This window comes from Bos grunniens, chromosome 29 (assembly GCF_055505025.1).
Source record: "Bos grunniens cultivar Pamir isolate PY7600 chromosome 29, Bosgru_T2T1.0, whole genome shotgun sequence".
In the NCBI taxonomy this organism is placed as follows: Eukaryota; Metazoa; Chordata; class Mammalia; order Artiodactyla; family Bovidae; genus Bos; species Bos grunniens.
Window position 1 is genome coordinate 27,152,542 of NC_141193.1, and position 21,888 is coordinate 27,174,429.

Below are 21,888 nucleotides of genomic sequence, written 5' to 3' on the forward strand. Positions count from 1 at the left end.
GTTTTAAATAGTAATGCAGTTCTTCCCAAATTGATCTGTAGATTCAGTTAACTTGTAATAAATTTCCAACAGGATTTTTTTTTTGGATGGAATCTATAAGCTGATTTTAAAATTTATGTAGAAGATTGAAGAAAGAAGAAAAGTGAAAGTGTTAGTTTCTCAGTTGTGTCTGACTCTGTGATCCCATGGACTGTAACATACCAGGCTCCTCTGTCTGTGGAATTCTCCAGACAAGGATACTGGAGTGGGTAGCCATTCTCTTCTCCAGGGAATCTTCCTGACTCAGGGATCAAACTGGTTCTCCTACACTGCAGGCAGTAAAGATTCTTTACTGTCTGAGCCACCAGGGAAGCCCTATGGAGGATTAAAGAACAAGAATAATGACAATTCTGAAGAAGAAAAAGGAAGAGGGACTTGCTCTTTTAGATATAAAGGCTTATAATAAACTCATAGGAATCTTATAGTGCAAGAATTGGCATATGAGTCAATAGAACAGATGGAGAAGTCAGATACTGTTCCATTATATATGGCAACTTGGAAACTTGAAATGGCATATCAGATACATGATGAGAGGATGTATTCATTGATAAATGTTTAGGAAACTCAGTTAACTAAATATTTCATGTATATATAAATTGATATGATTGACTGTGTATAGTGACAGGAAAGGCTTTAAGTATTTATTTGCATACCATATCCAAAAATACAATTAACATTTAGAATTAACTTAAATACCTAAACATTAAAACTTTAAAAGTTTTTAGAAGACAAATAGAAGCAAATCTTCATGTTCTTGGAGTAGAGAACAATTTCTTAAGATCAAAAAATACAGAATCATTAAAGGAAATGTTGATAAGTTTAATATATAGAATACAAAGATCTGTTTATGAAAGATAATCTTGGCAACAATGATCAGTTAGCAAAGAAATATTGAATAATATTCATTAAAGAAATGCTACAAATCAAGACTCTCATAACTCAATAAGAAATCTAGCAAAATATGTATAAAAGGCAGTCCTTCAAAGTGGAAGCAAATAGATGTATTAAAAGGAATTCCATTTCAGTAGTTATCTTGGAAATGCAAATTGGAACCATTAGGAGATACTGTTTCTTAGCTGGGATTCCCAGGTGACAGAGTGGTACAGAATGTGCCTGGCAACGTAGGAGATGTGGTTTAGATCCCTGGTTCTGAAGATCCCCTGGACTAGGAAATGGCAACTCATTCTGATATTCTTGCCTGGAAAATCCCATGGAGAGAGGAGCCTGGCGGGCTACAGTTTATGAGGTCGCAAAGAGTGGTGCGTGACTGAGCACATACCCACAATTCTTAGCCATCATTCTAACAAAATGGAAAAAAAAAAAAAAAAAAAAAAACAAAAACCAACAATGTTAAGTGTGAAGGAGATAGTTGTCATGTGTTCACTGTAGTGGAAATTTGAACTGGTAGAACAGCTAGGGAGAGCAATTGGGGAGATTTTTTATAAAATTGAAGATGTACATAACTTATGACACAGGAACCCAACTTCTAGGTATAAATCCTGAGCAAACTCTTCTTTCCATGTTTCTCTATTAAAGAAACTCATGTACCCAAGGAGATATGTACAAGCATTATCACAGGAGCATTTGTTTTTTTAAATTTCAAAAACTTAAAAAAAAGACAAACCAAGCTGTCCATCATTAGAATATTTAAATTGTGGTAAACATTAAAATCTTAGAAATTGAATAAAAATTGATGAATTGCAAACATAATGTTGAATGAAAAAGCAAGGTGTGGAAGAAAATTATGGTATTAAATCATTTATATGTTTAAAAATGCAAAACAATCCTATATATTGCTTATTTATACATTTATGGTTGGATGGCATCACTGACTCAATGGTCATGCATTTGAGTAAGCTCTGAGAGTTGGTGATGGACAGGGAAGCCTGGTGTGTTGCAGTCCATGGGGTCGCAGAGAGTCAGACACGACTGAGCAACTGAACTGAACTGATGGGTGAAAAGATAAAGACATGGGAATTGATAAGCTTAAATTCAGACTAGTTTAACTTCTGAGAGGAAGAAATGGGATTTTATTAGGGATGGGTATCCAGAAGGCTTCAACTATAGTGATATAACATTTTATTTAAGGTAGGTGGTAAATTCACAGGTATTTGCCATAGATTGGTTTCAACGCTTTTGTGCATCATACATATTCAAAATAAAAAAAAGTGACATAACTTTTACAGTGATAATTCACACATGTATAAAAGTAAGTACATATATCTATATACATACGTGTGATTTTTTTCATGTTCTATGATTTTTCCATGTGTCCAAGAATCAACAGAAATTTGCCAAAGTGTCCCTGCTCCAAACTAGCTCTCATTTAATGCTGTTTCTTGTTCTGTTGCTAGATAACTGCTGGTGAACCTACACTTTTCTTAGGGACTTTGGGTCTGTAACAAAGAGCAGCAGCTATTTCCCAGTCCTGAAAAGGGTCAGAATCATGTGAGGGAGACTTTAATATTCAAATTCCTGTTTTGAGAATCTGAAGTATAGGGTTTGGGAATCTATTTATTTATTTAAATTAAAAAATATTTTGTTTTAATTGGAGGTTAATTATAATATTGTGGTTTTTGCCATACATTGACATCAGCCATGCATGCACATGTGTCCCCCTATCTTGAACCCCTCTCCCACGTCCCTCCCCACCCTAACCCTCTGGGTTGACCCAGAGCACCAGCTTTGTGTGCACTGCTTCATGCATCAAACTTGCACTGGTCATCTGTTTTACATATAGTTATATACATGTTTAATATGTATACATGTATATATATATATACATGTTATTCTCTCACATCATCCCACCGTCACCTTCTCCCACATAGTTCAAATGTCTGTTCTTTACATCTATGTCTCCTTTACTGTCTTGCATATAGGGTTTTGTTGTTACCATCTTTCTAAATTCCATATATATGTGTTAATATACTGTATTGGTGTTTCTTAGTTCACTCTGTATAATAGGTTCCAGTTTCATCCACCTCATAGAACTGACTCAAACGCTTTTTTTTTTTTTATAGATGAGTAATATTCCATTGTGTATATGTACCACAGCTTTCTTATCCATTCATCTGCTGATGGACATCTAGGTTGCTTCCATGTCCTGGCTATTATAAACAGTGTTGTGATGAACAGTGGGGTACACGTGTCTCTTTCGATTCTGGTTTCCTTGGTGTATATGCCCAGCAGTGGGATTGCAGGGTCATATGGCAGTTCTGTTTCTAGTTTTTTAAGGAATCTCCACATGGTTCTCCATTGTGGCTGTACTAGTTTGAATTCCTACCAACAGTGTAAGAGGGTTCCCTTTTCTCCACACTCTCTGCAGCATTTATTGTTAGTGGACTTTTTGATGGCAGTCATTCTGACTAGCATGAGATGGTGCCTCATTGTGGTTTTGATTTGCATTTCTCTGATAATGAGTGATGTTGAGCACATTTTCATGTGTTTGTTAGCCATCTGTGTGTCTTCTTTGAAGAAATGTCTGTTTAGATCTTTGGCCCACTTTTTGATTTAGTCATTTATTTTTCTGGTATTGAGCTGCATGAGTGGCTTGTATATTTTTGAGATTAATTCTTTGTCAGTTGTTTCATTTGCTTTCATTATCTTCCATTCTGAAAGCTGTCTTTTTACCTTGCTTATAGTTTCCTTTGTTGTGAAAAAGCTTATGTTTAATTGGGTCCCATTTGTTTATTTGTGCTTTTGCTTCCATTACTCTGGGAGGTGGGTCATAGAGGATCTTGCTGTGATTTATGTCATATTCATGATGTAGTCTATCCTGGAGAATGTTCCGTGTGCACTTGAGAAAAAGGTGAAATGCATTGTTTTGGGGCGAAATGCCCTGTAGATATAAATTAGGTCTAACTGGCCCATTGTATCATTTAACTTGTGTTTCCTTGCTAATTTTCTCTTTGGTTCATCTATCCATAGGTGTTAGTGGGGTAAGTCCCCTACTATTGTTCTCTTACTGTTAATTTCCCCTTTCATACTTCTTAGCATTTGTCTTATGTATTGAGGTACTCCTATATTGGGTGCATATATATTTATAATTGTTATATCTTCTTCTTGGATTGATCCTTTGATCATTATGTGTCCTTTGTCTCTTATCATGGTCTTTATTTTAACATTTATTTATCTGAGTATTGCTACTCCTGCTTTCCTTTCATCTCCATTTGCATGAAATATCTTTCCAGCCTCTCACTTTCAGTCTGTATATGTCCCTAGGTTTGAGGTGGGTCTCCTGTAGACTGTATATATAGGGGTCTTGTTTTTGTATCCATTCAGCCAGTCTTTGTGTTTTGGTTGGAGCATTTAACCCATTTACATTTAAGGTAATTATTGATAAGTACAAAAGGCCTCTTAATGAAAATGAAAGTGGAGAGTGAAAAAGTTGGCTTAAAGCTCAACATTCAGAAAATGAAGATCATGGCATCTGGTCCCATCACTTCATGGGAAATAGACGGGGAAGCAGTGGAAACAGTGTCAGACTTTTTTTCTGGGGGGGGGGGGCGCGGGCTCCAAAATCACTGCAGATGGTAACTGCAGCCATGAAATTAAAAGATGCTTACTCCTTGGAAGGAAAGTTATGACCAACCTAGATAGCATATTTAAAAGCAGAGACATTACTTTGCCAACAAAGGTCCGTCTAGTCAAGGCTATGGTTTTTCCTGTGGTCATGTATGGATGTGAGAGTTGGACTCTGCAGAAAGCTGAGCGCCGAAGAATTGATGCTTTAGAACTGTGGTGTTGGAGAAGACTCTTGAGAGTCCCTTGGACTGCAAGGAGATCCAACCAGTCCATTCTGAAGGAGATCAGCCCTGGGATTTCTTTGGAAGGAATGATGCTAAAGCTGAAACTCCAGTACTTTGGCCACCTCATGGGAAGAGTTGACTCATTGGAAAAGACTCTGATGCTGGGAGGGATTGGGGGCACGAGGAGAAGGGGATGACAGAGGATGAGATGGCTGGATGGCATCACTGACTCGATGGACATGAGTCTGAGTGAACTCCAGGAGTTGGTGATGGACAGGGAGGCCTGGTGTGCTGCGATTCATGGGGTCGCAAAGAGTCGGACACGATCGAGCGACTGAACTGAATGATCCCATTACCATTTACTTTGTTGTTTCAGGTTCATTTTTTTTTTTATAAACCTTTCTGTGTTTCCTGTCTAGAGAAGATCCTTTAGTATTTGTTGAAGAGCTAGTTTGGTGGTGTTGAATTCTCTCAGCTTTTGCTTGTCTGTAAAGCTTTTGATTTCTCCTTCATATCTGCAAGAGATCCTTGTTGGGTAGAGTAATCTTGGCTGTAGATTTTTCTCTTTCATCACTTTAACTATGTCCAGTCATTTCCCTTCTGGCCTGAAGAGTTTCTATTGATAGATCAGCTGTTATCCATATGGAGATCCCCTTGTGTGTTATTTGTTGCTTTTTCCTTGCTGCTTTTAATATTTTCTCTTTGTGTTTGATCTTTGTTAGTTCGATTAATATGTGACTTGTGGTGTTTTGCCTTGGGTTTATCCTGTTTGGGCCTCTCTGGGTTTCTTAGGGTTGGGTAGATATTCCCTTCCTCATTTTAGGGAAGTTTTCAACTATTATCTCTTCAAGTATTTTCTCATGCCCTTTCTTTTTGTCTTCTTCCTCTGGGACACCTATGATTCAAATGTTGGGGCATTTAACATTTCCCCAGAGGTCTCTGAAGTTGTCCTCATTTCTTTCTTTTTTCCTCTATGATTCATTTATTTCCACCATTCTATCTTCCACCTCACTTATCCTCTCTTCTGCCTTAGTTACTCTACTGTTGGTTCCCTCCAGAGTGCTTTTAATCTCAGTTATAAGTGTTCATTATTGATCAATTCTTCTTTATTTCTTCGAGGTCCTTGTTAAGCATTTCTTGCATCTTCTCAGTACTTGCCTCTAGTCTATTTATCTGTAACTCCATTTGTTTTCAAGATTTTGGATCATTTTTACTATCATTATTCTGAAAACTTTTTCATGTAGAGCCCCTATCTCCTCTTTTGTTTGGTTTTGTGGGTTTTTATCATGTTCCTTCACCTGCTGAATATTTCTCTGCCTTTTCATTTTGTTCAGCTTGCTGTGTTTGGGATGCCCTTTCTGCAGGCTGGATGTTCATGATTCCTCTTAATTGTGGAGTCTGCTCCCTGTGGGTGGGGTTGGACCAGTGGCTTGCCAAGGTTTCCTGGCTGGGGAACTTGCATCTGTGTTCTGGTAGGTGGAGCTGGATCTTTTCTCTCTGGAGTGCAATGAAGTGTCCAGTAGTGAGTTTTTGGGTGTTTATGGGTTTGGCATGGCTTTGGGCACCTGTCTTTTAATGTTCCAGGTTGTATTCCTGTTTTGCTGGAGAATTAGTGTAATGTGTCTTGCACTGGGACTTGTTGCTCTTGGGTGGAGCTTGGTTTTAGTGCAGGTATGGAGACTTTTGGGTGAGCTCTTGCCTATTAGTGTTCCCTGGAGTCAGGAGTTCTCTGATGTCCTAAAGTTCTGGAGTTAAGCCTTCTGCCTCTGGCTTTCAGTCCTCAAGACTTCTCCATCCATAAAGCACAAAAGATAAAACCTCTAGGTTAATGGTGAAACAATTGTCCACAGCCAGGAATACCCAGAGAGATTCACAGAGTTATGTAGAATAGAGAAGAAGGAAGGGGGATATAGAGATGACCAGGAAGAGAAAAGGGAGAGTCAAAAGGGGGGAGAGCAATCTAGCCAGTGATCAAATTTGTAAGTGCTTGTTTCAGCCTAGAACACCCGGAGAGGTTCACTGAGTTATATAGAGATAGACAGAGGTGACTTGGAGAAGAAAAGGGAGAGTCAAAAGGGAAGATAGCAATGAAGCCAGTAATCAAATCTCTACATGAAAATGGATACTGAAGATTAGATTCTTAATGGTACAAAATTGATAACAGATATCAAAAAGCAGAGATTAAAAACCTAAAATAGAGGTTAGATGCTCAAAAATACAATATAAAAAATATAAAAAAAAACCAATCTCAAAAATTAAAAACAATATGGAATTTATTTTTAAAAATAGTTTTTTTGAAAGGTAGGCTATTAAAATGAAAGTCAAAGGAGTAATAAAGAACTATTTTTTTAATTAAAAAGTGATAATAGTGAAAATATATCTAGGAATTTCTATGGAGCTGTTGTGGGCAGTTTGGGGTCAGTTCAGAAGTTGTTTTGTGGAAGTTGCTCAACATTCAACTGATCTTTTGATGAATTTGTGGGGGAGAAAGTGGTCGCCCCATCCTATTCCTCTGCCGTCTTGGGACTGCCCCTTGGTTTGGGAATTTATAGTTTTTTTTTTAAAGGCTTTCTCATTGGTTTTGATCTGTAGGGTTGAAGCCTCAAATTTAAATGCACTGACATAGGTGACATGTATTGATGATCTAGATTAGAGTTTCATCTTGGTCTCTGTAAGGATCTCATAAGATATGGTCAATAGTTAGTTTCTAATTTAGTGTCTTTTTAGGTTAATGTCTCTCCAACTTTAGACTGCATCTGAATCTCCAGGAGGGACTGTTAGAACTCAGGCAGCTTGATGTCAGCAAACAGTTTAGTAAGCAGCTCCAAGTTTCTTTACTTCCACAGAAGTAAAGAAAATATCAGAAAACAAGCAGAAACTGTTAGAACCAACTTTGTCAGAATTTTGGAAAATGTTAAAGACTTATGGCAACCAAGTTAATTCTGAATAAAGAAAAAGGCAACATCAAAATTGTAGGAAAGCTCTGTGGCAGTGTTACTTGCCTTCATCCCACACCAACTATAGCTCAGTGGCAGTCTTAAAAGATGTCAGTCCCTGTTCCCAGTATGAAGCCATGGTCCCAGGTTCCAAGAGAGCAGAGCAAACCTTCTGTCTACAAATTATTTTGCATGTTTGTTCTGTCTGAGACTACCTGAAGTTCACCTAACTCAGAATCAGAATTCTATCTGGGCAGAAGAAAGGTAGACATTGCTTAAAAAGAATGCAGAGATATGAGACAACCTGGGGCAAAAGATCATAGTTCACACACAGACACACACACACACACACACATGTGACAACCTGAAACAAAGAGGGAAGACTGAAGAGAGAGATTCATTGGGCAATTTAAGGCATTCAAAAGCACTCATGTATCTGAGGAATGTAGAAAGCTATCTGCAAGCTCAGAGCAAGATTTTTGCTCATCAGAGCCCTGGGAACACAGTAAACATTCACTGGGGATGAGCCCTAGGATTTGCACAAGCATGGCTAAGTGTTAGAGGGCCCTAGCATATAGCGTGCTGTCCCCTATCTTCCCCCTCTCCCAGTTCCTGGCATTCAAGGAAATTGTGTTGGTCTCAAAAATTTCTGAACACAGCTCAGGAGCAGAGATTTCAGTGACCAAACATATTAGGTTGGTGCAAGATTAATTTTGGTTTTACATTTTTGAAATTTGTTGTTTGATATTGGAATACATTCTTAAATGTGATTATGTTATACATCATTTTAATGCACATTTCTCACTTTATATTTTTATTTTTGCTAATGACTTATTGCTGTTTATATTTATTTTAGACTAGGGAAATTATGGTAGACAAAAAGCAAATCTGAATGTTTTTCTTCATTGAGTTCAAAATGGGCCATTGAGCAGTGGAGACAACTCACAACATCAACAATGCATTTGGCCCATGAACTTCTAATGAATGTACAGTAAAGTGGTAGTTCAAGAAGTTTTGCAAAGGGGATGAGAGCCTTGAAGAAGAGGAGTGCAGTGGCTGGTTATCGGAAGTTGACAACAGCCGATTGAGAGCCATCATCTAAGCTGATCCTCTTGCAACTACGCGAGAAGTTGCCAAAGAACTCAGCTTCGACCATTCTATGGTCATTTGACATTTGAAGAAAATTGGAAAGGTGAGGAAACTGAATAAATGGGTGCCTCGTGAGCTGACCGAAAACTAAAAAATTGTCATTTTGAAGTGTCTTCTCTCATTCTATGCAACAAGAAACCATTTCTCAATAGAATTGTGACATGCAATGAAAAATGGATTTTATACGACAACTGGAAATGACCAGCTCAGTGATTGGACAAAGAAGAATCCCCAAAGCACATGTCAAAGCCAAAATTGCACCAAAAAAGGTCAGGGGCACTGTTTGGTGGTTTGGTGCCTATCTGATCCACTACAGCTTTCTGAATCCCAGTGAAACCATTACATCTGAGAAGTATGCTTAGCAAACTGATGAGATGCACTGAAACCTGGAACACCTCCAGCCAGCACTGGGCAACATAAAGGGCCCAATTCTCCACAACAACTGCCGACCACATGTCGCACAACCAAAACTTGAAAAGTTGAATGAATTGGGCTACAAAGTTTTGCCTCATCTGCCATATTCGCCTGACTTCTCACCAAATGACTGCTACTTCAAGCATCTTGACAACTTTTTGCAGGGAAAAGGTTTCCACAACCAGCGGGACACAGACCAAGAGTTCATCAAATCCCGAAGCATGGATTTTATGCTACAAGAATAATCAAACTTACTTCTCATTGGCAAAAATGTGTTGATTCTAATAGTTCCTATTTTGATTAATAAAGATGTATTTGAGCCTAGTTATAATGATTTAAAATTCACCATCTGAAACCACAATTACTTTTTCACCAACCAAATAATAAGGAATACAGTCTCTGTGAAAATAGATAAACTCCTAAACAAATAGATTACTGCAGCAATTCAACAATAGACAAAGACAAATGAAAAGAACAGGAAAAAACAAAAAACAAAAAACAAAAAAAACAGGAGATCCCAGGGAAGGGAGAGACTGATTTTCAGAGTCATTACAATATTCAGTTGTTCAGTCTTGAAATGAGATGAATCAGAAAGGTACTGCCATTCAAATAAACAAAATAAATAGAAGCCATTCTGGAGGAAGTCCAAATATTGGATTTAGTAGATGGAAACTTGAAAATAACTGCCTTAAATGTGTTCAAAAAACTAAAGGAAAATGTGGCCTAAAAGTTTAAGGAAGTGAGGAAAATTTTGTATGAACAAAAGAGAATATCATTAAACAGAAAGTATAAAAAGGAACCAAATAGATATCCTGCAACTGAGAAGTACATTTGAAATACGGATTAGAAGGATTCACCAGCAGGTTTGAGCAGGAAGAAGAAAACAATCACTGAACTTGAAAATAATTGTAATGAAGCAGTCAGAGGACAGAAAGAAAAAGGAATGAAGTCATAGTTGGAAGCATTTGAATCCAAGGCATGTGCGGGTATACCTACCAGCTCACTGCAACTTCAACTCCTCTTCACTCTTAGTACAGTTTGAAAGCATAGGGGTGGCTTCATGAGCAGTTAGCCAGTGACATTCCATGGTTGGTTTAATGCTTCTGCTATTGCCATCTCCAAGTCTTCAATAATGTTTTGAATAAGGGACTCTACAAATTAGGTAGTTGATCCTAAATAATGTCTATGAGGGTTATGAGGGTTTACTTGTTTATTATTGATCACTATATCTAGATTCTGAGATTTAACAAGATCAGAACTCTATTTTATTCAGCAAGTGGTTCAGATATACCAGGTCCATAGTTGGCAGATGGTGTACTCTTAACATGAATGAGTAAATGCACAAGCTGTGAATCGGACTTCTTATTCGTAAAGTGCAAAGATGTCTCTCGTAAAGGTAATGCAGGTTATATAAGAATATATATTAAAAGCACCTGACACACAGTAGGTTTCCAACATGCATACCCTTCCCCTTATGTATTTAATGTTCCTTGTATGCTTAAGTCTATTCTGTAGTCATAATAGGTATTTTTTCTACCATTTAGGGACTTTTGTTTCAGTTGGGAGCTCATCATTAAGAGAGGGAGAAGAGTGTATCCTATGTCTGTTCCAGCTTGATGTGTGTGATTCTCTGTAGATATAAGGAATCCTTGCTTAAGATCCCCAAAACCTGTTACAGACAGAAAACATAGAGGCTCTTCATAGATCTGGACAATCATTTTCCTGCAGAGGTGGGTTGTGGGGATGAGGAATAGAGTACCAGTGGTTATTGACTGCTTTCTCTGTTGTAGACCTTGTCTGGCCATACCTGTATGACCTCAGTTAATTACATTTCACCTTCAGAGAATGCTAATTAAATAGTAATGTAATCATCCCTCTGTAGCCTGTTTCTAAGACCCTCTGTGGATATACCAAACTCCACGGATGCTCAACTCCCTTATATAAAATGACAGAGTGTAGTTGGCCCTTCATATATCCTGTGGATCGGGTATCTGCAGGTACAAAGGGTTGACTGTGTTACCCCTAGTGTATAAATGAGGCAAGGATACTCAGAAAGACCAAGCAACATGTGTGTCACATAGTTTACAAGTGAGTGAAATGAGATCAAAACTTAGAACTTTTTTTTGTTTCCTCAAGATTTTCGCTCATTCATGCAACAGATGTTTTTAGGGGCTTGCTTACTATGTCACTGTGTTAGATGGTGGAGTATTTCACTTAAGTATACCATGTCCCATGGAGAAGACAAACTTATCTTCTTCCTTAGCTCCAACCCAGAATAGGCAGTCCCAGTGATAAGCACCAAAAGGAGGTGGCAGTTCCACACACCTCATCTTCCTAGGGAGCGTTGTGATTCTCCTTATTCCCTAGAATGAGTAGCTCCATCCAGTAGCTCTTTAGAAGGAAACCTTTGAAAACTCATCTCCCCCGTAGTGTCCTGTACACCAGAGTGTGTTCAGCCCACCCTTTGGTGAGGTGAGATGGCTAGGACAGGGGATATAAGCCAATGTCTCATTACAGAAATTATCCTGATAGTTTCAGTGTCAAAAAATCTTCCTATAAAAGAGGCATTCATTTCTCAGGTGACTTCTCAGGCTTTTAATATATTTCGTGTAGAAACTGCCTCCTGGATCCAAGAATCACACCTGTGTTTTGGTTCCAGAACTAAAATTCTTATGGTGTTTTCAGGCTAAAACTGTGGTGTTCTTTATTTTAAATATGAATGGTCACTTCATAGGCAAAGTAAAAGGTAAAACTGTCAAGCTTTTTTCTGGTTCCTGGTGCATCCTTAGGAATAGTGCAATAAACTGTTGCTGATGAAACAGCAGAGGATGGAATCATTTGCTTGGTGTTTTGCACATAAACCTCTAGTGTTAGTCACTGCCTATCAGAGACACAGAACACAAGCTGCGGAATTCTTCACTTCAAAACAGCATCCATTTGAGAAAGCAGTTGGCCAGTAGTGATAGGCTTATCTGAATCTTCTGATTGTCATAGATTTTCATTATCAAGGTGGTTGCCTACCGCTCAATTCCCCTTTGATGCGTACTAAGCTGATTATGCTGTCACTATTTCAGAGGGTAAAGAAAAAAACAAGCTTAGGTGAATCACAGTGCTTCAGAGGTTTGGTTGTTCTGACAGTTTAGAAATAGCTGAACTCTCAGGGAGAATTCTGATCCCAAAGCCATTCACAGTTAGAACTATTCTCTCAGACTGTGTCTCTGTGTCTGGTGAATTTAGGTCTGAAACCTTTCCCTTACCTGGACTTCGCTGTCTCCTTAACAGCTGAGCTGTCACGGGGAAGTGAAATTGATTATTATTTTTTTTTCTGCCACAGCTGTTGTTTTCTACCTCAGCTGGTTCCCATAATTCCACAGATGGTAAGCATATGTTTATAGGCACATAGAAAAAGAAGCTATACTGAATTCCTCCCATCTCTAATTCTTATTTTTTCCTTTCATGCAGAAAGTCAAAGTCACACAGCCAGGGAATCATATATTTGTAGATTAATATTTCTGTGCATTAAATCTTTGGAAACAGCAGGAAAGCTAATGATATGCTAATGAGCTGACAGTTTTTATTGATTGTAATGGAAGTCGACAAGTGTCTGTCTTGGCTTTTATGCAAGCTGGAATATTTTATTAACTGTCTTCAAGGCAGAAATACATAATTGGCTGCATTTTGAAGACCCTCCTTGTCAGTTTCGCAAGTCTTACTTTTTGTTAGCCTGTTGCCAAAGCTTGGGTCCTTGCCAGTTTATAAACAGACCACATCTTCATCCATATATTTACATGCCTGCCAGGAACTCTTCCCCACTCCCTTTTCCTTTCCCTTTCAAAGCAATTTGTTTCAGTGTTTTAGCCTACAAAAAAGGAAACCATTTTCTTCAGTGTAAACAGAGATCTGCAGGGAAATAAGAGTGTTAAAGAAGAATTAGCATTTGTTTGGCGGCAAAGCTGCTTTCATTTGTATCGGAAAGCTCCAAGTGTTGGAAGGGCTTGCCTAATCTTCCTTATTCCACACAGAAGAGGCTAATAATGGCATAATTTTTCTAACTCTTTTTCTGCATCTCCCTGTATTTTTTAATGTGAAATGAGAAATGTTCTTGGAACAACGGAAATAATGGGCATTAGTGCCCTAGACCAAAAAACAAAAAAACAAACCCATAACATATCACCTGCCTGGTGCAAATTTATTTTTCAGTACCTGGTGAGCTGAGTGCAGGAAGATGAAGAAGGTGGCAACAGGTGGATGTAACAAAGAGGAAGAAAGATCCATTTTCTCTTTCCATTGTACTAATAGTCAAAACTCATTAATTTGGGCTCTGCCCCTTAGGGATTTATTTAGAGCCCCAGAGTGGCTGAGATTTAGCACTGTACTAACAACAAGAAATGGGATGGTTTAGCAAGTTAATAGTGTAAATAAGGTTGCAGGGGAGAATGTTAGGCTACCTAAAAGGACCCTAGTTTTCCAGCACTGAAAAACTGTTTCAGCTGACTGTTAGCATCGAATGCAAATAACTCATTATGGACAGTTGAATAGTATCTCTCCATGAAGGCAATTAAGATAGAACCTCATTAAAAAAAATTTTTTTTTATCTTGTTTTTCCTTTTTTTTTTTTTAAATTGGAGGATTATTTCTCCACAATGTTGTGTCAGCTCCTGCCATACATCAGGAGCTGACACAATATTGTGGAACTCTGAGGTGGGTGGCCAGTGGGAGTTTGCTGTGTGACACAGGGAGCTCATTCGGTGCTCTAGAACCTTATTTTGAGAACAGGACTACCTTGTAGCACCATCTTGTGAGTCCACGTAACTAGGAGACTTTCTCAAATGATTTTATTTACACTGTGAACTGTGGTGTTGGAGAAGACTCTTGAGAGTCCCTTGGACTGCAAGGAGATCCAGTCAGTCCATCCTAAAGGAAATCAACCCTGAATATTCATGGGAAGGACTGATGCTGAAGCTCCAATATTTTGGCCACCTGATGTGAAGAACTGACTCATTGGAAAAAACCCTGATGCTCGGGAAGATTGAAGACAGGAGGAGAAGGGGACAACAGAGAATGAAATGGTTGGATGGCATCACCGACTTGATGGACATGAATTTGAGCAAGCTCCAGGAGTTGGTGATGGACAGGGAGGCCTGGCGTGCTGCAGTCCATGGGGTCACAAAGAGATGGGCAAAACTGACTGGCTGCACTGAAGTGAACTGATAGTGGACCAGCACTGGTCTGAGGTTAGCAGACCTGTAGTTGATGGCCCAAGATTAAGGTGTCCTTTTGTTGTTCTTGTTGAGTCACTAAGTCAGGTCCAACTCTTTGCAACCTCAGGACTGCAGCATGCCAGGCTTCCCTGTCCTTCACCATTTCCCGGAGTTTGCTCAAAGTCATGTCCATTGAGTTGGTGATGCCATCCGACAGTATCCTTTAGAAAAGCTAATTAAAATATCAGAGCTTTTAGATTTTTCATAGGTCTAATGACCAGGTGATCAGTCCCTAGATCAGTAGTTTTCATCAGGCATATCAAAATCACCTCAGGGCCATTTAAAAATTTTATAGAAACTTGTACTCCCTCACCCTCCTCTAAAATTCTGGTATGTACCCCTAGTTTAACAACTAGCATTCCATATGATTTTCACAGACTCTTAAGAGCTATAAATTTATAGTTTAATATTATGCAAGCCAGGCTTCAGCAATACATGAACTGTGAACTTCCAGATGTTCAAGCTGGTTTTAGAAAAGGCAGAGGAACAGAGAGCAAATTGCCAACATCCACTGGATCATCAAAAAAGCAAGAGAATTCCAGAAAAACATCTATTTCTGCTTTATTGACTATGCCAAAGCCTTGGACTGTGTGGATCATAATAAACTGTGGAAAATTCTGAAACAGATGGGAATACCAGACCACATGACTTGCCTCTTGAGAAACCTATATGTAGGTCAGGAAGCAACAGTTAGAACTGGATATGGAACAACAGACTGGTTCCAAATAGGAAAAGGAGTAAGTCAAGTATGTCAAAAGGTGTATATTGTCACCCTGTTTATTTAACTTATATGCAGAGTACATCATGAGAAATGCTGGACTGGAAGAAACACAAGCTGGAATCAAGATTGCCAGGAGAAATATCAATAACCTCAGATATGCAGATGATACCACCCTTATGGCAGAAAGTGAAGAGGAACTAAAAAGCCTCTTGATTAAAATGAAAGAACAGAGTGAAAATATTGGCTTAAAGCTCAACATTCAGAAAAGGAAGATCATGGCATCTGGTCCCATCACTTCATGGGAAATAGATGGGGAAACAGTGGAAACAGTGTCAGACTTTGTTTTTTTGGGCTCCAAAATCACTGCAGATGGTAACTGCAGCCATGAAATTAAAAGACACTTACTCCTTGGAAGGAAAGTTATGACAAGCCTAGATAGCATATTCAAAAGCAGAGACATTACTTTGCCAACAAAGGTCTGTCTAGTCAAGGCTATGGTTTTTCCTGTGGTCATGTATGGATGTGAGAGTTGGACTGCGAAGAAGGCTAAGCACCGAAGAATTGATGCTTTTGAATTGTGGTGTTGGAGAAGACTCTTGAGAGTCCCTTGGACTGCAAGGAGATCCAACCAGTCCATTCTGAAGGAGATCAGTCCTGGGTGTTCTTTGGAAGGAATGATGCTAAAGCTGAAACTCCAGTACTTTGGCCACCTCATGTGAAGAGTTGACTCATTGGAAAAGACTCTGATGCTGGGAGGGATTGGAGGAAGGAGGAGAAGGGGATGACAGAGGATGAGATGGCTGGATGGCATCACTGACTCAATGGACATGAGTTTGGGTGAACTCCGGGAGTTGGTGATGGACAGGAAGGCCTGGCGTGCTGCAATTCATGGGGTCGCAAAGATTCGGACATGACTGAGCGACTGAACTGAACTGATTGTGTCAGGGAGGAAGAAACTTCTTCCTCTTCTCTCCTAGGTTTTTCTGGTGAGTCTAGGAATTAAACTGATGTGAGACCAGTTAGTAGATACTCAAAACAGATTTCAACAACATGTGTACATGGCCGAGATCCAGGAAAACTGAGTAGCTTACCATAAGTGGCTGAAATACCTCACCTTAAATACCATTTTCAGCTAAGACTACCTGGATGTGGTGGTAGAACTTTGGGATTGCAAGGGGGAGGTAGACAATTCATATGGAGATGGAGATGGCAGAGCAAATTTCAGTAGATAAATGTTTGCTGGACCTGCAGAGACAGTGGGTGCAGAGTGCATGCTGATCTTGTCTCCCCACACCTGGCTCATATTCCTGGCAGAGAGCTCTGGTAATAGCTCTCTTCTGGGAACAGACCTTCTGTCTTGATTGTTTTAGGTAGTTAGGGTGAAGGTCAAAGTTTCTTTCTGTGTCTTTTGGGCTTTGATTTTTTTCAGGTCTAATCTTACATTCCATATTTGTCACATTTCAAGTGGCAAGTTTTGCTCGCCTACAATTATATACTTCATAGTTTTTAAGCATTTGATATAGGTAAGGTGTTGATTGTGACTACTTTGTGGAATATACTATGATGGGAATTGCAGGGGATGCTGAGGTGAAAGCCTATGTTTTGTCCTTCATGGTGTTTCCAATTTAGTAATTTGGTTGGTTGCCATTCAGTTCCAGATAGTAATATTTTACTCTATTAGTGTACTGGATGTTGATACTACCTTCACCATTGTGTAAGGAGTAAATATTGCTCTGCTGCTGCTGCTGCTAAGTTGCTTCAGTCGTGTCCGACTCTATGCAACTCCATAGACGGCAGCCCACCAGGCTCCCCTGTCCCTGGGATTCTCCAGGCAAGAACACTGGAGTGGGTTGCCATTTCCTTCTCCAAAATATTGCTCTAGGAAATCCAAATGATTGACAACAGGGAGCACGTTCAGTAGCTCAGTCTTGTCCGATTCTTTGTGATGCTATGGACTGTAGCCTGCCAGGCTCCTCTGTCCATGGGATTTTCCAGGCAAGAGTACTGGGATGGATTGCCAGTTCCTTTCCCAGGGACAACAGAGCAGTGTTTTTCAAAGTGGGGCTCTTTGACTTTTTGTGAGAATCCTCTGGGACAGCTTTTGAAAATGATGAATCCGGGCCCACCCTGACTCCCCTGAAACAGAATCTGACATTGAGCCAGGAATCTGAATGTTAAATACTCAATGTGATTCTTAAGAAGTTGGCATTTTGAGAAATACTGCATTGGTCAATGGTATGAAATAAAGCATAGTCTTAAAAAATGAGATCAAAGGAGGTCTGCTGGTATAGGCTCAGACAGAGTTTCTTTTTTCCAGTTAAGTATAGATACATTTGAAGTTAAGTGAAGAAAAATAATAGAATTTCTATCTTTTTATCCCTTATTTCACCTTTTTGGGGGAGAAGTTGCTATGTTTTAAGGTATGCTTTTATCTTTAGAAATCCTCAAAGATGATTTTTCTGAGAGAGATAAGGCCGATCACCTTTTTGTTTGTTGTTTTATGCTTTATAAAATTGTTTTCTAAAGAAAACTAAGTGCCTAGCAAATGCTTCCTTTATTGACAAATGTCCAGGAAATAAATAAAATCCGCCTGCTATCTGCCATTTCCACATCTTCAGAATCAAACAATTTTGACCTGCAGTTGGTTGATTCCATGCATGCTGAGCCTGTGTATACAGAAATTATACTGTATTATGTCATTTCTGCAAATTTTTGTATCCCTGATGGGTAGGGGGAAAAGGAGGTCCCAGAATTACCTTCCAACTACTGAGGGATGACTCTAGTCCATATGACAGTTCAGTGCAAGACCTTTTGGTTCTTATTATGAGAAGGTCCTGGGATATATACATCGATATGTATTTATAGGTAAATGCATACACTCACTCTTCTTTGGGTTACAGTTGGTATTTGTACAGTATATTCCGCCTTTCTTTTTAATCCAGACTGGAATTATAACCATTCAAACAAATTAGCATTCCCATCTTGATTCATTTGGTAAGAAAACATTTTAAGCCAGTATGTGGGCTGACCCTCATGACCTTTTTATTTTTTTTAGAAAAAAATATGAAGTGCCTTGAGGTTTTGTGCTGATGGGGATCAAAGATCTGTCTGTTCTTATTTCCATTTTTGTTCAGGTCAACACCATTGACCTTCATCTAATGATCTGTGTAACACACATGTGTGTGCCTGAGATTACTAGTAGAAAGAGAAATGAGGAGGGATGCAGGAAGAAGAAAGTGTGGGAGAAACAATTAGTAATTTTAAAATGCAAAATCAGTCAGTCATTAAAATAAAAGGGCCAGTTCACTATACAGCAGAAAATAACCCAATATTGTAAAGCAACTATGTGACAAAAAAAAAAAAAGCCCAAAAGAATACTGCTGTGTATAATATACATTGCTACAGGATAAGCAAAAGGAATATCCTTTCAAATGGATTTTCCATTTCTTTTGGCAAAGATAATACCATGACAAATATATTCTAGGTTTCCAAGGGTCTTTTTCATGGCTAATAAAAATAAGAACGATTTAGGCTTTTCTGACCAGCAGGTAATAGACCCAGCCCTTTCCTAGTATAAGTATTTTCTCTACTTTTGCATCACTGAGGGTGATCAACTGTCCTGATTTGCCTGGGAGTCTCAGTTTTAGCACCCAAATCTCTAAATCCCAGGCAGACCTAGATAGTCACTCTACTTCATCCATGTTTAGCCTATTTAGACAGATATTTTCTAATGTGATATTATATCTCTCTGATGGTCTGTTCTATGATGGAAATCTATAGCTTTGATTTACTCTTGACTGATTTTTTTCTTTTATCTTGAAAGTTAGCAAAAGCATACAGATCTAAATTGTGACCATTTCAGTTTGGACAAAGATTTCACTGACCCAGCACTTAAGTGCTGGAAGGTTCTGCAGCTTTTGCATACAGCACTTCTTTTTTTCTAGATCAAGTGACTGAAGCTCAGAGAAGATGGTTGACTTCCTAAGTAAACCCAGTTAGCTACAGATAAACCGCTGACTGACAATCCCATGCTTTTCTCAGATTCCTCAAACATGCTTGAAAGGTGCCCTGGCCTCTTAAAGGAGATAATTTGCTTTGAAAAACTGTGCAATACTGTGCCAGGAAGAAGCTGATTGACTTAGATTGTGCTCTATTAATTACTCCCTGGAATTCCCTTGCAAGACATGGCAAATTCATTTTGAAGAACTGTGGCAGGGACCTCCTTCCCATGGTGAGGCTGTCTGCTCTGGTAATCATAGACACTGTATCATCCTCAAAGAGGAACAGATTAATAAAGGTATCTCGTTTTGAGGAAGAGGCCTTTTGACCCTGTTGTTTCTATTAACATTTCCAATTAATATTTTATCTTGAAATAATAAGCAGAAACAGCATTTGCTGATTACCTTTTGCTGTTCAGAGGATAAGCACATAAATGTTAAACTTTACTCCCTCTGAAAGACTTGCCACACTATCATAAGCCTATATTTTATTTATAGATTAAGCTCGGTATACTGAACCAGCTTCTACATGTTCCATCTGTTCTGTAATATCTCTTCCATCAAACCAGGGAAAAAATACTCTAGAAAGAGAATCTTGAAATTCAACATGAAAAGTCCAAAAGCTATGTCAATATTTTCATTGAGAGATGACAGCCCCAATGACTTTCTTAAATTAGGGCTGTTCTTCTAGATATATTGGAAAATTAAAAGACCTCCTTTCATCCACAGTGAGATGTTGAACAAATCTTAAGACTCACCAGCAAAGACTCATGTTATTCAATTAGCTGAGAGCAAGGTTCTTAGTTTTCCCCAAGTCTAATATTATTTCCTTGATTAAATGAATCAGCAGAGCATTTTAGTCTAATATGTTCCTATTGTCTCTTTCCCCCACCTAAGATAATCCTGGAAATCAGCAATATTTAATGTTTTAAGATGACTAGGGCATTGAGGAGAATTTTTATTGCATCAGTGCCTTTTTAGAGGGACAGCTTAAAAACATTGACTGATGGATCCTTAGTTCTATGATATCATTAGCATAAATCAGTAGTAAGTAATTGTAGCTTTCTCAAGATGAATGGACATTTTGAGATTTCTGGAAGAGCATGAGTTGCAGTAGGTCACTGTGACCAACTCAGCTTCTGAATGAGGTTATCAGTCATGTTAAATAAAAAAAAATCTTCCCTGTAGAGAGCATGTGACAGGGGCCATTTGAATTGATACGTGTAATAGTGATTGCCCCCTCTCTCTTCTTTTATCAAGGGGATTATCCAAGATGGGAAAATCATCTTCATGCCAAACGGATATATAACACAGTGTCCAAACCTGAATCGCAGTAAGTAGCAACTTAAAGCATTTCAGAATTATGTTATATAACTTGTTGATAATATGAGAGAAGCTGTCAGGAAGGATATACACAAACTATTTACATTGTTGACTTATGAGGTGGTGGGATTAGTGAGAGATCTTATGTATCCTAAATACTTCTGTCTTTGAATTTTTTTAAAGTTTATGTATAATTCATAGAATTAAAATTTGAAGATAAGAAAAGTTAACAGGAGCAGTTTTTAGTCTGTAGATTGATACAGAAAGTTATGCTTGGTATAACTATATAAATACATGTATAAAAACTATTTTTAAAATTTCTTGAATTGGATAGTTTACTTTTGCTGCTTCTGTGATAATTCACAATTCTTTAGGCCTGATAAAAATGAGCTTAATTTAAATTTAAAAATGTTTTACAGTTTAAAACATACTGCCTTTCCTTTCCTTTCATTTCGTTTTTATTAATGAAAGGGAAAGATCTAGATCTGAAATCCTTGTGCATTCACTGCAATTTTGAAGTCAAACTTAACCAGAAAAGTGAAAACCCTTCTACATAACCAAACAACTATGGTTGAAAAATATATTTTCTTCTGTTAGCACAGTATCAACATTTATTTTATATTTTCTTTATTGAGCTTGCCCAACTTGCAGTGATTTCTTAAGCCTGGTGCAAGGAATAATGGATTTACAAGAGCTTTTGGCCAAGATGACTGCAAAAGTAGGTATCTAAACTTCACTTGTGATGTTTCATTTTTTTGTCCATTCGATCTGGAACTCAGAGTGATTTGCTATAATGGAAACATTTTTAGCTTTGGCATCTGAAATATGTTACCATAAAAATGGTTTACTCTTTCTTGAAATAGGACAACCTATAGTAAACATAACCATTTACGTCTTTGATGCTATTCAGCTGTATCAAAATGTTTGCTTGAAAAATGTTTGGAAGAAAGAGGCAATATGTATCACTGTAGCCTCCCTGGGAGTGGAAAAGGAATTTTCCCATTGGCTATTAAACTAGTAACACTGCGAGCTGGTATATGGTCAGAGTCACTGCTGCTTATAAGCTAATGCATTCTGGATGCAAGAATAATTGCCAATAATCAGAAAGGGCAAAATCACCGTTGTTAGAAACAGATTACTGTCACAGGAAGGCATTATATCACATTTCTAATACATGATTCATTTCAAAACTGGTACTGAGTTCAAATAGTCAAGGAGGCAAGTTTGCTTTTAACAACTTCAGTCTTCTACTTCTGTATCTCTCCATCTTCTCCATATCCACTTGACAAGCATCTTTTG

At 38.4% G+C, this 21,888-nt stretch overlaps 1 protein-coding gene across 41 annotated transcripts in view; it reads left to right on the plus strand.

Moving 5' to 3' along the window:
- Positions 1–21,888, plus strand: part of NELL1 (neural EGFL like 1) — a 1,048,536-nt gene that overhangs the window by 227,648 nt on the left and 799,000 nt on the right. For all 41 annotated transcript variants that reach the window (XR_015158062.1, XR_015158061.1, XR_015158064.1 and 38 more), the window contains 2 exons: positions 20,527–20,599; positions 21,225–21,307. Coding sequence is in view for 37 of the 41 variants with exons in the window: in XM_086385555.1 (XP_086241681.1) it covers positions 20,527–20,599; positions 21,225–21,307 (156 nt within the window). In the remaining 4 variants the exon portion in view is untranslated. The remainder of the gene's footprint in view (positions 1–20,526; positions 20,600–21,224; positions 21,308–21,888) is intronic.